This window comes from Lytechinus variegatus, chromosome 2, assembly GCF_018143015.1.
Source record: "Lytechinus variegatus isolate NC3 chromosome 2, Lvar_3.0, whole genome shotgun sequence".
NCBI lineage: Eukaryota > Metazoa > Echinodermata > Echinoidea > Temnopleuroida > Toxopneustidae > Lytechinus > Lytechinus variegatus.
In genome coordinates, this window is record NC_054741.1 from 60,305,247 (window position 1) to 60,320,546 (window position 15,300).

The following is a 15,300-nucleotide window of genomic DNA, read 5'->3' on the forward strand; positions in this document are numbered from 1 at the left end:
CTTTAAGAACAGTTTAACAGCATTGGTTCATTGGTATTTCTACATGCCATTTGCATGATTTTTCGACACCTTTATTACACCCATGCACCCTCTCACATACGCACCCTAACACACACACCCTCGCATACATGTCCTTCATCACCTGCTGCGCTCACACGCTCCCCTACAATCAAATACTGCGGTACACTTGATTTTTGTTTTAAATGATATTTTGTATCTTCCTTTTCAAACATGACCATTTTTAGAATAAATCGTACATAATCCATGAACCTATGAATGTTAAACTATACATGATTTTTTTTTATTGAAATAATTATAACGATGAAAAAAATATTACAAACTTACATTTCCTCAAACACTGAAAAATTCAACTCAAATCTACTTTTCTTCTTTTTTTTCTATTAGTGACATTCATTAATTCTCATTTTCCAAACTATCAGTTTTCAATAAACAAATAAAAATAGGAAGATACTAATATAGGCCTAGAAATCACATAAACCCCACCCCTTAATAACCCCATTTATTTCCTTTCCCCTCACTACCACTACCTAACCCCTTCCAACAACACCCATATAAAACACACCATACTCAAACACCCCCAACCCTACCCACGCGCTCACCCACACTATAATTAGTTCAACATTACGTATGAAATTGCCGAAACATGTCTCCTTTTGCCGAATCAGTTATATTTCTTAGCAAGAAGTTCTAAATCTATAGATAGGTCTTGACGCGCAGGGGACGAAGGTTTATATTTTATCTCCCGAGATACGAGGTATAAGAACATAATGATTAGCTGTGTATCAATAGGTATATCAATAACTCTTTAGCTTTATCATTTTTTATATTCATGCTGCGTCATCGGTCAAAGTCGTCTATAAGGTTTTATATAAATGTATATGAACGTTGTATTTATCATGTTTCAATCCAGAAAATACGATTTTTCTTTACATAATATTACTAATAGTAACTCATCATGACATGAAGCAAAATATATATCCTCTTTTTCAAATACGAAATCCATTCCATTTTCACACATGTTTCTTTAAAAAATATATTTTCATCGCTTTAGAGGACCTCAAAATGTGTACTATCAAAGACTGTGACTTTTCGCCACGATGGCTAGTGGTTTCTAGAATGATCTCAAAGTATCTACAAAGTTAAAGGTTAAATGATTCGTAATCAGAGATAGAAAACATTTGAGATTATCATGTTTGATTTGGTATATACTTCATGCATTTCAGTATTGGCGGGGGCGTCTTGATCTAGTGGTTCCGGCTTTCGTTTTCAATCAGTGGTATGTGGGTTCGAATCCCAGCCAAGAAATTCTACCCACATTGTGCTTTACTCAACCCTGCATGGTTAAATAAATGGGTACCCGGCTGAATACACAACTAGATAATTGGCGCCTTAATGATTTATTATTATTATTTTGGACAGCTTAATTTACGATCAAACTGTAGGATAATCACTCGGCAAGGATTCAAGATATATTGGGTAACGAATACCAAATCGCCTTTTATTTGATTCAATGCATATCTGTACAGTAGATATGGCAAAAAAGAATGCGTGATATTGCAATGAATACTATTGCTGAAATTTCTCTGCTGCTATTGTTTCTACCATCGCTTCTCCTATTGCCTCTTCTGATAATGTTTCATGTCAAATATCCAGAAATTCCCAAAGGGTGGCGGGAGTAGGGGGTCATTGTTTAACGATATAGATCTTATCCACCGACCGCTACTGCTCTAGACAAGAATAATCGTCTTTTCTGGGGATTCATTGATAATGTCTGATAGTTTACTGTACCGGGGAGTGTAGCCAACGAAGTTCAGCCGAACAACCATTATTGTACATAGACTGAAGCTTTTGATCTATTCCTCTACATGCTTTTAAAGAAAATGAGTAATATAATTATGATGGCTTAAGACAAAATAGAATCATCGTACATTATTTGTAAAGTCCAAATTGAAAAAGACTCCCATGCCAAAGGTGTAATGAGGTGGATCCCTTTGTTGTAGTGTGTGGTGGCGCCGCGGCGGCCGGTGCATCCATGGTCCGATGTATGGGAGTAGCTCACGGCACCGCTACCAAGTGTGCTCAGATTTCATGCTGACAAAATGTCCACTGAAGTACACTTGGTGGCGATGGCACATGCTACAGCCTGAATGTGGATGATCTAGGTGATGCTGCCTCTCTGCAATAGTGATACTGCACTGAAATCCCTTCTGGTGTTGCATTATTCTGCTGCGTAGGAAGATTTCGGCAAAATCAACGCTTCCACATGTTCCCCAGGACAATCCACTAATGTTCCTGCCATGATACAAATTTGTGATACAAAAGCATGTCCTCCATGCTTTTATCCACAGCTCGAAAGCATAGTGACAGTCAATGTGAAAAAAAGAATATATCAAATGTCCAATCATTGATTTCAACCCGAGTTTTAATCACAGGACACATTTCAGAAAAGAAGATGTTTCTCTTCAAAGTCTTTACTGCTAAATTGACCGCAATATATAAATGTTAGCGTTGAGTGCTGCATACTTTCATACACCCGCCTAAATATTCAGTCACTTCTCGAGTAGGGCCTACCCTCTCATCGATCATACAGTGAATACACAAGTTAAGTTATTCCTGTAAAGGTCATAAAACTTATATTGCTTTATTAACGATGAAAGATAAGAATTGGCGGGACAAAGTCCAACATGATTATGATTGAAGCACCGGGTCGCGATTTGAATCTGTAGATCAGAGTATAGAGCTACACCTAGATTACACACAATGGTAAATCGAACCCATTGACCCCTCGTAGAAAATGCTAATCACTTGCAAATATCAATATTCAAGTGCATGTTTAAAAATGGAAATTAGTAATACATCGTTAATGAGTGCAAGAGTCGAACTTTGCTAAGTAATAAATCAAACGCTTAGAAGCGGTGTCTAGAAGATAAGTGTTGGATATTTTTTTAGCGCGAGAAATTTACATTCCATGTAGTATTGTGGTTATAGAGTAGGGCTGAAAGGACTAAATCGAGACTGTGAGGGAAATAGGTCCAGACGTTTCCCCGGGGCCTCGGGCAATTTCAGGGCCATCCATAAGGCGTGCGAAAAAAAAATGGATAGAGATCCTGCAGAGTAATTGTTTGGCATTCAATACGTGGTTAGGTCAGCGCCAATTGCCCCAGTACCTCGATCCGCTGCCAGTCATCTTTCTCGTAGAAAATAGAATTGCATGCATGCGATTAGGGAGAGGATCGGGGGGGGGGGGTAAGAGGGAGAGAGAGAGAGGGGAATGAAAAGAATTACCTTCGAGCAGAAAAGTCGCACTATATTTGTATGATATGAGTTTAGTGAATAGAATCTATCAGCAATAAATAAAATTATGCGTTGTACCATGACGCCACAATACGTCATGCTATTCAGATACTTTTTTAAAGAATTGTTTGTGATTTTTTGGTCGAAATGGGAGCAAGGCTATATACAAGAGTGTGTCGATGTTCACGGCTCCGTCCATGGGCCTCTGCGGTTTAAACTAAGTTTTATCAACTCTTGTTTTTATAAGATATACCTCTCTCGATTTAACCCTGACCTTAGTACACGAAGATGACTACTGGAGGTACGCGAGAGACTAGTTTCATGTCCGTGTTATCAAGTTAACCATAGACTTTGATCTACTCTTTGTGAGGTTAATAACTTTTTTATTCACTTTTATATGATGAAAACGAAAATTAAATATTCTAGGTGTGGTGATGAAATCAAAAGGTGAGAAATAACTAATTTCCCCTGTGGTTTCGGATAAAAACAAAATTCAGAATTAAAAAAAACTTTTGAATTTTAATTTCAAAATAATTCGTCCGTACGTCATTTAGTTATATTGCAGCATTCAAAACACGGATCATTTCTTGTTGCATGTTGTGTCGTTGTGTTAGCTAAACTCGTTGCTTTATAATTAGGAATATATTTATAGCAGTGTAAAGTATACTTCATTTTATTGCAAAGAAAGTATTTACTAGATATTTTTGTCAGAACGATAAAGACAGACAATTCGACATGTTATATATATATATATATATATATATATATGATAACGATGAGAGGATAACTTGAATTCCTAGAATAACTTAGATTGTACCTATTTTGAAATTCTGTTCCTTTGATTTCCAGTATTCGTACTAAGAATAAAATGATGTTCTTGCGTCAATATTTGATTTTAAGTTTAAACAGATTTCCTAAATTGCGACATCAGTATCATAATCATAATGGAGGAAATACTGGTGGAAATTTGTTAATATCGTTTGGTAATACCACATCTCCCTATTTTTGTAACGCACAATGACTTTTCAATCACGTGACATTATAATGATGTTCAATGGCGCCAGTGATCCTGAAACTCGGTGTGATAGAGTCACTTACGTGAAACGGTAAAGTATGTTGATACAGACGATTGTTTTTAGACAATCGAAAAGCTTAGTCATATTCTGCTCTCATCAAACTAACATGAATAGCATATTCTAAAAGGAAAACAAATCTGTTCCTGACGGTGCGAATAACGATCATTCCGATGTACATCCAAACCACACTTACCCTTATAATGGTCGAATTTCGATTAATGGGTTAATCGGCAAGAGAATTATTCAAATTGGGATGATAAAGCGGCGAATTCCAACAATCAATCCTAATAAGTTTTATCTAAGAAGTGACATAGCATGCGCCGTGATTTCAGTATGCATCTTGAACAGTGAAATTATAATCAAGATAAAGTGGACAAGTCGAGGTAGAGTTGCTTTCTTACCCTGATGCAGTTCCACCAGTATCTTCCGATGGCGCCCAATTCGCTGTCTGGTGGTGTCGGCCACAAATTTGGTCTTCAAAATGGCAGACAGCTCGGGTATATATTGCGCGGGGCACGGCAGTCAATAGAGTCACATTGCCAATCGGGCTCGCATGGCACTCTCCGATTGGACGAAAGATTGTATGCACAGAAAATGCGTATATGAAAATGATATCCGTGCCTGCCCCATTGTTACCACCAACCCAACCACAGCCTTTACAGTGCAAACAATTGATAAAAAAAGGGAATGGGAGAAAAATGGTTGGAAAGATAAAAAGAGGGGGAGAGAGAGAGAAAAAGAGTGGGCTTGTATTGTCTGGCTTTGCTTTATCGCTTTCAGCAAACAATGGACCTTTGGTTGAACTTGAATTTGTGGCAATTTTTTCCTCTGCCCCGTTCCTTTTTATGAAGTTCAAAGTTCCAACCATGATCCTTTGTTGAGAATAAATTTGGCAAGAAAAGGGGCCGCAGGTATGTTGGATATGACGCATGGAGTTCACTTTGGAATAAAAGGACACGAGAACAGCCAGATTTCGACAGTAGACGTTGTAGTGGCTGGATTTTTAACGTGATTCGTTCACAGGTTTGATGTACATTTGTTTTCCGTGATATTCGAGCCATATTTGAATGTCATAATGATAGTTGAACATAAATCTGGTGCCGTGGATGGAAAAAAAATTCTCCACCCCATCTTTAGCCGCTTTTTGCTTGCTGAACGGAAGGAGGTAGGTTTGCACTCCTCCCAATGTTGATACAGATCATCAAGACAAAATTTTGAAATATTTTTAAAGTCATATAAACGCATTGGACCCATCTCTCTTCTTTATCTGTACATCATTCGATACCTCCCTTGCCATCTGAAACAATACCCATTTGTAATATTCTCCGTATCTATAACCCTTCCTGATGGAAGTACGCCCTTGTGAATATATATGCCGAAAGTTATTCTTGTCGAAATTGTGGTTTTTTTTCCCATAATAGTCCCAGTGTAGGCCTTATATCTTGCCAGAGGTCAAACCCATTCAATTCATTTTAACTCTAGTCTATTTCTCCTCTTCTCGGTCTTTCATTTCATTTCCTCTATATTCTCACTTTATCTCTATTTTTCTCCCAAATTTTAGATCAATTATTCCTAGACACCGTGTTAAATTTACTAGATCGCACGCAACCTCTGTCATCTTGTACGGCACGCTTCACATACTCATGTTATTTCCCGCCAATGGTTTATAACGACCCAATTCATCGGGCCATGCGCATGCGTCAGTATATCCAATTCAGGTGAAAGCTGTTGGTTTCTATAGTTACCCGAATGAGAGTCACTCCCTTGACGTACCAATCGCGGTTTTACATTATTTCATTCCAGAAATTTGTTTTATTCAAGGTAAAAAAAAAATACACGCCTATGATCGTTTCTATTTCAATTGGATAATCAGTTTATTCATTTCATAAATGCGGATCTATAAAAGCTAAAAGTTGTCAAGAGACAATAAATCGCTTCTCTCCTACCTTTCTTATTCCATCATTGTATTGTGAGTAGGCTACAGCAATGCATATTTTTTGCTGCACAAAATTATTCACTTTTGTTCATCCGCATGGGGTTTATACTATAAACTCTTAAAATAGTTGGGCAAAAATGCCCAACTTTTAAACAACCCTGGGCAACATACTGTCCACACGTCCACACAACTACAAGTTAAAATCGGCCCCAATGGGCTAATAAAAAAACTAACAATTAGGTAATGAATTTGCTCAATTTGATAATAATTGCCCAGAATATATATATATATATATATATATATTTTACCAACATACATTACCCAATACAGTGGACAGTATGTTGCCCAACATTTTAAGTGTGCATGTTTGACAAAATCACGGTTACAAAGAGAAAAATAATTATCTGATTATCGATAAGGCTCTCCTTAATAAATGGAATCACACGAATCCATCCTCATTAAACTACTCTTTGATTGAACATTATTTTTGTCGAATTTGATACTCGAATGTTTATACAAAAAACTTTCATCAGTTTGGGATGATAAATAAGATACTGTTTGAACTTCAACCAACCTTGTCCCAAGTAATTGTTAAGGTTTGTTGAATTCTGACAATATTTAATACTAGAATGTTATTGAAAATATGCGTGCTTAGTTTTCTGAGAGTTAACTGTAAGTTAACATTTTAATATTGTAAATGCCTCTCTTTACAGAAACGTCCTCTTGTCGCGTTTGGGGCGACCCTCATTACGTAACATTCGACTCTAGAACCTTCCACTTCCAAGGTCAGTGTAACTACACGCTCGCGAAGCTTTGTAACGAGTCTCTGGAAAATGATGATCGTTCGTGGTTTGACATCGTCATCGACAGCAGATTAAAAGCCGTGGACGGTTCGACGTCATACCTCAGACAGATTTATCTCAATATTTCGTCACATGTAAGTCTAAGAATATACAGTTTGCTGGATAATTTGCCTCAAACTATCCGGAATCGACTGCATCGCGGGGATTAAAATTAGTAGGGTTTATATATAGTCACGGTACTTTAATTGCTTTTGAATTTCCAATAATATGAATATATATGTTCATCGTCTAAAATAAAAGATGATTTTTTTTTAACTTAACATCATTCGCTTCCTTCTGAATTTAGTCAATTTGTCGTATGTGTTTTTATTATGCATTCCATAATGCCCATTTACCATGTTTGTATTTATCTTATGTTTCTGTTTTGATTGGAATCTTCCAATTATACAAATCGGATCTGTAGTGTTTAATCTTTGGAAATGTATTTAACTAAACATGATTTAAATGCCATTCTATAGACATCAGGGGAAAATGTTAGCAATTGTGTGTGTATGCAATATTTATAAAGATTATTGTTGAAAACACCATGCATATCCCCAGTGAATTACTGTTGTATTATTATGCTATCGATTTTGTTATAACCCCCAACTCACATACATTGTTTTATAAGTTTTATTTCGATCCATATGTGGCTAAATTTCTTTTTTTTTAATTGGCATCTCTTTGTTATCTGTTTTCTTCTATATTTCTTCAGACGATTTCGTTACTACAAGGTCGTGTTGTATTGCTTGATGATGTTCTCCAACGTCTCCCTTACTACTCTCCAAGTGGGCTCTACATTACCTATGCTGGTCGATATGTGGTAGGTTTCTCGGAACGGTGGCCTGTTCCCGAAAGAGTTGCCTTCGAACGCCACCCCCCCCCCCCCCCATATAAATCGCATGTCGGAAATGCGCGCTTCTGATTGGTTTAAAGTCGAGTTGCGCTCGATTGCAACTCGAATTGCAACGGGCTCTTATAGTCTCGCAAGGCCTTAACTTAACATGGTGGGAAAGCTTAAAATAACAAAATACCATCTATAAAGGTCATGAGCCAGGTATCTACTCCTGCCTTCCATGTTAAAAAATTATCGGATGAACATCAAATCTTGACATAGCAGTGATTCAAACACAAGCATGACAAGTGTCGTTTTGTGGAAATTATTACTTAAGCGTGGGTAGAAACGACTCGCACCCGTGTGCCATTTCGTGGATTATTTTACAAAGGATTTTGAGGCGAGTATCGGGGGGGGGGGTTACTTTAACTATCTCATTAATTAGAGAGAATTGGGTTTTTAATTTCAGTGAAATGATAGACCATAGCCAGATACTTAAAACTGAATACTAAAACAGAATGATACTTAAAATTGGCTTTTCGCGTGATTTTGGGACGCTGTGCCACATTTTGTGGATTCAGCGTTATGACAAAGTGCCCATTCTTATTTCTATCATGCACCTTTCACCCATAAACTTATTCAAACATTATTTAATTACGTAAATTATTTTTATTGATCATCCTTGAAGATCAATTGTGTATAAATGATATATGAACTCACGATTATTTCGTTCATTTTGTTATGCTCTAGATTTAGAAATAGTGCAATATTTTTGTATTACATTCATTATGTAATTATTTGATAGAGAAAAATAAGCTGATTGCGTGACTATGCGAATGTTGCAATTAATTTTCCACAATTTGATATGGAAACAGAATATGATGTACTTTTTACGGCCTTGTCACGTATGATATGATTATATTTATTTGTTTTTAGCTTGGATTATGTATCATGAGGTTGGCCGATTACACAAGTCTTTTTGTAAAAGACTGATCAAAGAAAACACGCCCAGTATGACGAGACTTGGAAGCATTCTTGTCATTAGTTTCAAGTAAAATAGTTACATGACAATTGATATGACGGCGTCATCCAAGGACCAGTACCATGAATATGTGTTTTGCATTAGGTTGCCATGAATAAAGAAACAACCCGAGTCAATTGCAACTCGTGAAAATGACGTGCCAAGCGATTTGGTTTACAATAAAAAAAAAAGTGTTCTCTGCCACGACAAGCCTCATGTTCCTCCTAATGTCAGAACTGTTGTTAATTTGATTGTGAATATAAATTTCTACAAGGCTGGAGGTCACTTTGAAGCCTTAATATCTGGCACATCTCTCGGACCATTTGATTCCAAGACGTAATAAAAAGGCAGATCGATTGATTATTCCCTTTATCACCTGATCGGAATTGTTTGAGCATTTTTTTTTATGTAGAAGTGGTAATATGATTGTATCCTCTGTTTTAATTCTTTTCGTGATTATTTATACTGTGCGTGAGTATTGGACGCAGCTGTCACTCAAACTATTCCTTTCGTCATAAGCTATGTTAAAACATATTCCTCCTTAATCACACCACATCTCGACGTGTTTTCTTAATTCAGCCCTTCGATAGGGCTTTCTCGCCACGCTCACTTTTCCCCGCTTTTTATTATACCCATATAGTCACAGCTCATTTGTTTGCTGGAGATAATTTTCAAAAGATTCTCTGTGTCAGATACCATGCAAGAGACTGATTTTGATGAAATGAAAGTGTCTGTTTGTGCAGTAATAGCAAACATCAATTCCGCCCCTCTGTCACTCAAAATATTGTTCCCCGTTTACTTAGCCACTCTCCAATGAAAAGACGCGTTCGTCTGCTTACAGAGTGTAAGTATACGGAACGCCGTGTTACCTAGAGACAGGGAATAAAAGCTCTTCGAAATCGTTATCACGCGATGAAATTATACAGGAAAATATCCTATAAAGCTCGTGCAGGGTGTTTTTTTATATCACATTTTCCAGAACCTAAAATAGGCCTTTTGTTGTAAATACAACTCAGAAATATTGATGTATCGCTTCTATGTTTGCCTACCGTATTACAGATATGAGTAAGCATGCTGCGATGATTATATTAAAGAAATGGAACACTTTGCTAACGTAAATGGCCACCACACCTATCAGCAACTTTCTCCTAAACATGCTGTCATCTTTGCAATTTATACGATTTTAGTAAAATATCAAGTGAAATCCTACCTCGATAAACAACGAGACAAATTTGAATGTATGTTACTCTCATTTTTTTAGTAAGATATTTTAACTTACATTTCAAGCTAACATGTAGAACCAAATTGAATTGAATTGAAAGGGGTAGACATGGTTTTGTCAATAATGATAGGCCCGCGTTACTGCCCAATATGATTGCGCTTGATTTAACATCGGGGTACCTTTATTCAATCGACAACTGAAACAAAATTATTTAATCTACTTTCTGGTGAAATATACAAGTCTTTTAACAAATCTACTTTGAATCTCTTGATTCATGATTTTCATAAAGATAAAATTGTCATAAAGGATGGGATTCTACTTCCTCATCAATTGCGACATAAGTAATTGTAATATTTAGCATGGCAGTGTATATGCATAATATTCCTCTTGTTAAGAAAAGTTTCGAATTTTTGCATATCTCATCTACTCCCTATAGGAGGAGTCCTTGCACAGCTGAGCTCCTATTTCGTAGAATCCTTGCTGATTTGTCAGGACATTCATTCACGTAGTAGCTGACACCCGTCTTCAAACGCATTTCTAAATACCATATTTTTGGATGATCTTGATAAATACGCTTCTTAAAGAGCTTTCTCCATTAAAGTTTAATGTTTGATGTAAAAATGATGAAAGCGTTTTGAATGAGTTCGGGCCTGGTTCGCGTGCCTGATCGATCCACAAAGTGGGGGCCGATGTACTACCAGCATCAGTTTGACAACACATTGCCACGCCCTTTTAAAGCACTTTTCAGTGATCCGCACTTCTAGTAACATTGAATTAAATCAATATTTTCAAGCCATTGAGCTGTTTCTCGATAATTATATCTGCATTTATAATCATGAATTATTTCATCAGGTTGTATCAACCAGTACAGGTTTGGTTCTGCGATGGGATGGTGACGGCGGGATAACGCTGACATTACCTCCAGCCTACAGCGGCGCCACCTGTGGTCTATGTGGAGACTTTAACGGAAAAGCCTCCGATGATTTCGCTCTTCCCGACGGCTCATTGGTAATTTTTTTTGTATTGTCTGAACGTAGATTTATGTGTTTTGTTTAGTATTTTTTGTATGCTTCATTTACATGATTATGTCCAAGTTAAACTTCATTCATGTGAACTTTAAATTCGATATTTTGATGTCTGCCTAGATTTATATATACATATACATGCATAATTTGTGCGCGTGCGTGCGTGGGCATACATGTACATTGTGGGAGACGGTGAGAGTGTGTGTGGGTGTGCGTGTATGAGGTTTGTAATGGCGTGTGTGTGTGTGCGTGCGTGTGTGTTTGGATACGTGTATATCAAATTCAAATTATCTGTTCATTATGTTCTAGTTTAGTCCTTTACATGATTTATAACTCTAAAAAATGAAGTGCTAATTTAGCTCTTAAAGAGCGTGTATAGTGACTGCACTTCGGAGTGCTGATTTGTCTAGTTCAAATTTGAACTAGACAAATCAGCACTCCGAATTGCAGTCACTATACACGCTCTTTAAGAGCTAAATTAGCACTTCATTTTTTAGAGTGTAGAATGTTTTCCCCATTTAACTTTCAAGATTTGATATCAAAGGAAACGGCCAGCCTTTCTATTTTGTTTTGTTTTTAATAATATTTCTAGTATATACAATTAAATTTCTTTATAATTGCGACGATCTGATGGTGAATCATCAGCGTCAAATTTCACAAGAGTATTGAAAGATCATGCAGTTGATTTTACGATCAACCTCAGAAAATGATCAAAAGGGTCTATACAATCGAACTTGAATTCGGCCCTGCGATCAATTCTTAAACCTTGTCTTACAGGAGCCCAATGACAAGCGTGAGCAGCAGCTGGATATGTATATTAAGGGGTCTTCCGTATTTGATTTGTTTTCTTCCAAACCAACCCTTAAAAGCGTTGAGAACACGACCCAAGAAACTTTTCATATTCTTTTATTTTCCCCCAATATTTACCCTCTCATCACATGACGTGTATTCATCCTATTGTATTCTATGTTGGAGTATGATGTACAGAAGGATGACTAATAATGATGTTTTATTACAAGAGTATATACCCCAATCTGGTGCTTAGATCATTGTTGAAAGGTTTCCTTTGTGATGTGTTTTAGTGTTGTAATATGACGTGGCGTCTGAAAAACGACTCTATTCTATCATCTCATTTGAAATACGCAACATTTTTTCTAATTCATGTTTGAAAATAAATAAATTAGAACATTGTAATAATTAACTTCCATTGAAATAAGTTGTGACGCATATAATTTCCCTTTTTTAGAATGTGCCTTGTTCTTGCTTTTTATACCTGATGAATATTGGATGTCAGGAAATTTCATGGCATTGCAGTGTAATTAGAATATAATTATGTTGGCGTATTGTACTTCATTTTTTTCATTTAATTTTTGAGATGCCCCCACTATCTTAAAAAGAAAAAAAAAGGAATATATTTCTTTTATCTTATCTCGTTTACTTAGATATTATTCGATCATGGTCATGTTGGAAAAAAAACCACTTCAATGAATGACTTGTAGGATTTCATCATGTGTTTATTTAACTCGGAAAGGCAACGCTAGTTAACAGCTAAAAATTACTCTTGGCTTTGCTGTTTTCAAACCGGAGTATATACATTTTCCACTGTATATGATGTTCAAGAGATTTCCGATGTGCTAAAACTTCATTATATTTACAGTTTGGCTTTCATGTTAACGATAATAATTTGTTCAAAGAGAGGATTTTTCTTCACAGCGGTAATAAACGGTTCTTCTCTCAAATTTAAAATCTCATACCAAAATCTAGGCGTCGAATTCAACATCTTTTGCTCAGGGATGGAGTCTAGATGATGTCTGTGCTGATATCAACCAAGTAGACCCGTGCTCTTCCGACTTAGATCTACTTTCTAATGCCCAAAGAAGATGCAGTATTCTTTCAAGTGGCGAAGGTACATAAGTTGTGATATAATTGAGCGTAAATGTTACGTTTACTGGATTGTGCGAAAGAATACCAGTGGAGACATTTTTTAAACAGAATTTTTGGTTTGTAATTACGATCAATCTGGAAAAAAATGAAATTATTAGTATCGTCAGTTATGTTTTGCGTTATTTAATAATTGATTATAATCCAATATATCATACTCAAATCTCACTCGTGTTTTTAGTTTGTAAGATCTCATTAAGACTATTGATCAGGTGTTACTTGTCAAGTTTTTTTTATGATATAAATTGAGTTTGATTGCAGTGGTAGTTTTCTTTAAGTCCTCGTCATTTTTTGATAAAATGGATAACCCGAACGTACTACACATGACGATCCTTCTTATCTTTTTCGTGGAAGTCATATTTTTCCGTATGCAACTTCTTCTGCGATATTCTAACGAGTATTTTCCAGTTATTTGATCAGTCATTATCTTCATATTAAGGTGCAATTTGTTCAGAAACGAAACCAATAGAAATTTCGTTTGATAAAACTTTTGATTTTGAACAAGATCATTGTCAGCTCAGTCGCTAAAGCGGGGATTGCGTATTCCGGTGACCCGGGTTCGATTCAAAATTGGTGCGCTAGTATTGGCATTTAAGTCCTCATTACCAGGTCCCTCGGAGAGAACCCTAAGCCGTCACTCCTGGATTCTTGCTTACAAGCATTAATGCTTTCTTAGCAATCAGGTTGAAAATATCACTACCATTACCATTAATTCATATTCTTTTTTAAATGTCGCGTTCCTTTTTATCTGGATAGCATCTGCCTTTTCAGACTGCCAACAATCGGTTGATCCTTCATTCTATTATGAATCGTGCGTCTACGATGTCTGTGCCGAGCTGCCAGGCGAAGGGGGAGCCGACTGCGACGCATTCGCCGCCTACCATCAGGCTTGTCTGGATGAAGGTCACACTTTTACTGAAGAGTGGAGAACCCCAAGCTTATGTGGTGATTAATTTCAAATTTTTCGGTAGCAATTGTTGAGTAGCAATTGTTGAAGAACGATTTCATAATGTAAATTTATATAAACTCGATGGAGGTGATTAGGGTGGTCACGATAAAGTGGTGGTGATTGCATCGGTGGTGTGGCTGGTAGTGATACAAGATGACCGTGGTGATGACAATGATTGTGATGCTAATTAATGATGATGATGAAGATAATTACGATTAATTGACATGACAATGGTGTTGAAAGAAGTGGTTGTGATTGGTTATTTTTTGGTAACGATACTGATAATAACGGTGTTGATCGTGACGGGTATGGAGTGGTGCCTTTTGTTTTTAAAGTGAAAATAATGAAGATGATAATGATATGATGATGATGATGATGACCACGACGATTATATGGAATTGTGAAAGATTTTATTTGTTAGCTGTGTTCTATTCGTTTTGTCTTTTGGTACATAGAATGATTTTCAACGATGAAAATTCATATTTTCAAATTCCGAAAAATAATATTTCTCGATTTCAAATCATCGACAGAAAAATAATAAGCCTACTGGCCTATTATGCAGAGAAAATCGTTTTGATATCGCCGAAGATTTCAATTGAGTTTTTGATGTCATTTTGATGATTTCTTTTTTCAAAGTAATAGAAGTAGAAGAAGTAGTAGGTGTATCATTAGATAAGCTTTGAACCCCACGTGCGAATTATACTCGGACTTTTCCGCTTTATGGGTGATTATATCAGATCGTTGAATTGAAAAATTTACAGATGAAAACGGTAACCGTCACCTTATGCCCCAATTTAAAGTGGATGTTACACAATCAACAAGGCATGTTATTTTGGGTGGAAAATCTTTCTCATTTTCGTCATTGGAACATTTAAACAGAAGGTTGTTTTAAAGCCCTGTTATCTTGTCGGCGAAACCCGAATTTCGTCTTTTGCAGACTCGGCGTGCAGTAGCAATTCGACGTACCAGACCTGTACCTCATCTTGCCCCGCGACATGCCCGGGTCGCGCCGTGGATCCTCCGTGCGATACCCGATGTGTGGAAGGGTGTGCTTGTGATGGCGGGTATTTACTCGACGATGACACATGCGTACCTATCAGCCGTTGTCATTGTGAGCGTGATGGATCCTTCTATTCCG

At 36.7% G+C, this 15,300-nt stretch overlaps 1 protein-coding gene across 1 annotated transcript in view; it reads left to right on the top strand.

The window, feature by feature from the left end:
• LOC121406899 overlaps nt 1-15,300 on the top strand; it is a 165,992-nt gene that overhangs the window by 122,510 nt on the left and 28,182 nt on the right. The window contains 6 exon segments of the mRNA XM_041597771.1: nt 7,041-7,264; nt 7,885-7,992; nt 11,100-11,255; nt 13,037-13,178; nt 13,970-14,158; nt 15,100-15,299. Of these exon segments, the coding sequence (XP_041453705.1) occupies nt 7,041-7,264; nt 7,885-7,992; nt 11,100-11,255; nt 13,037-13,178; nt 13,970-14,158; nt 15,100-15,299 (1,019 nt within the window).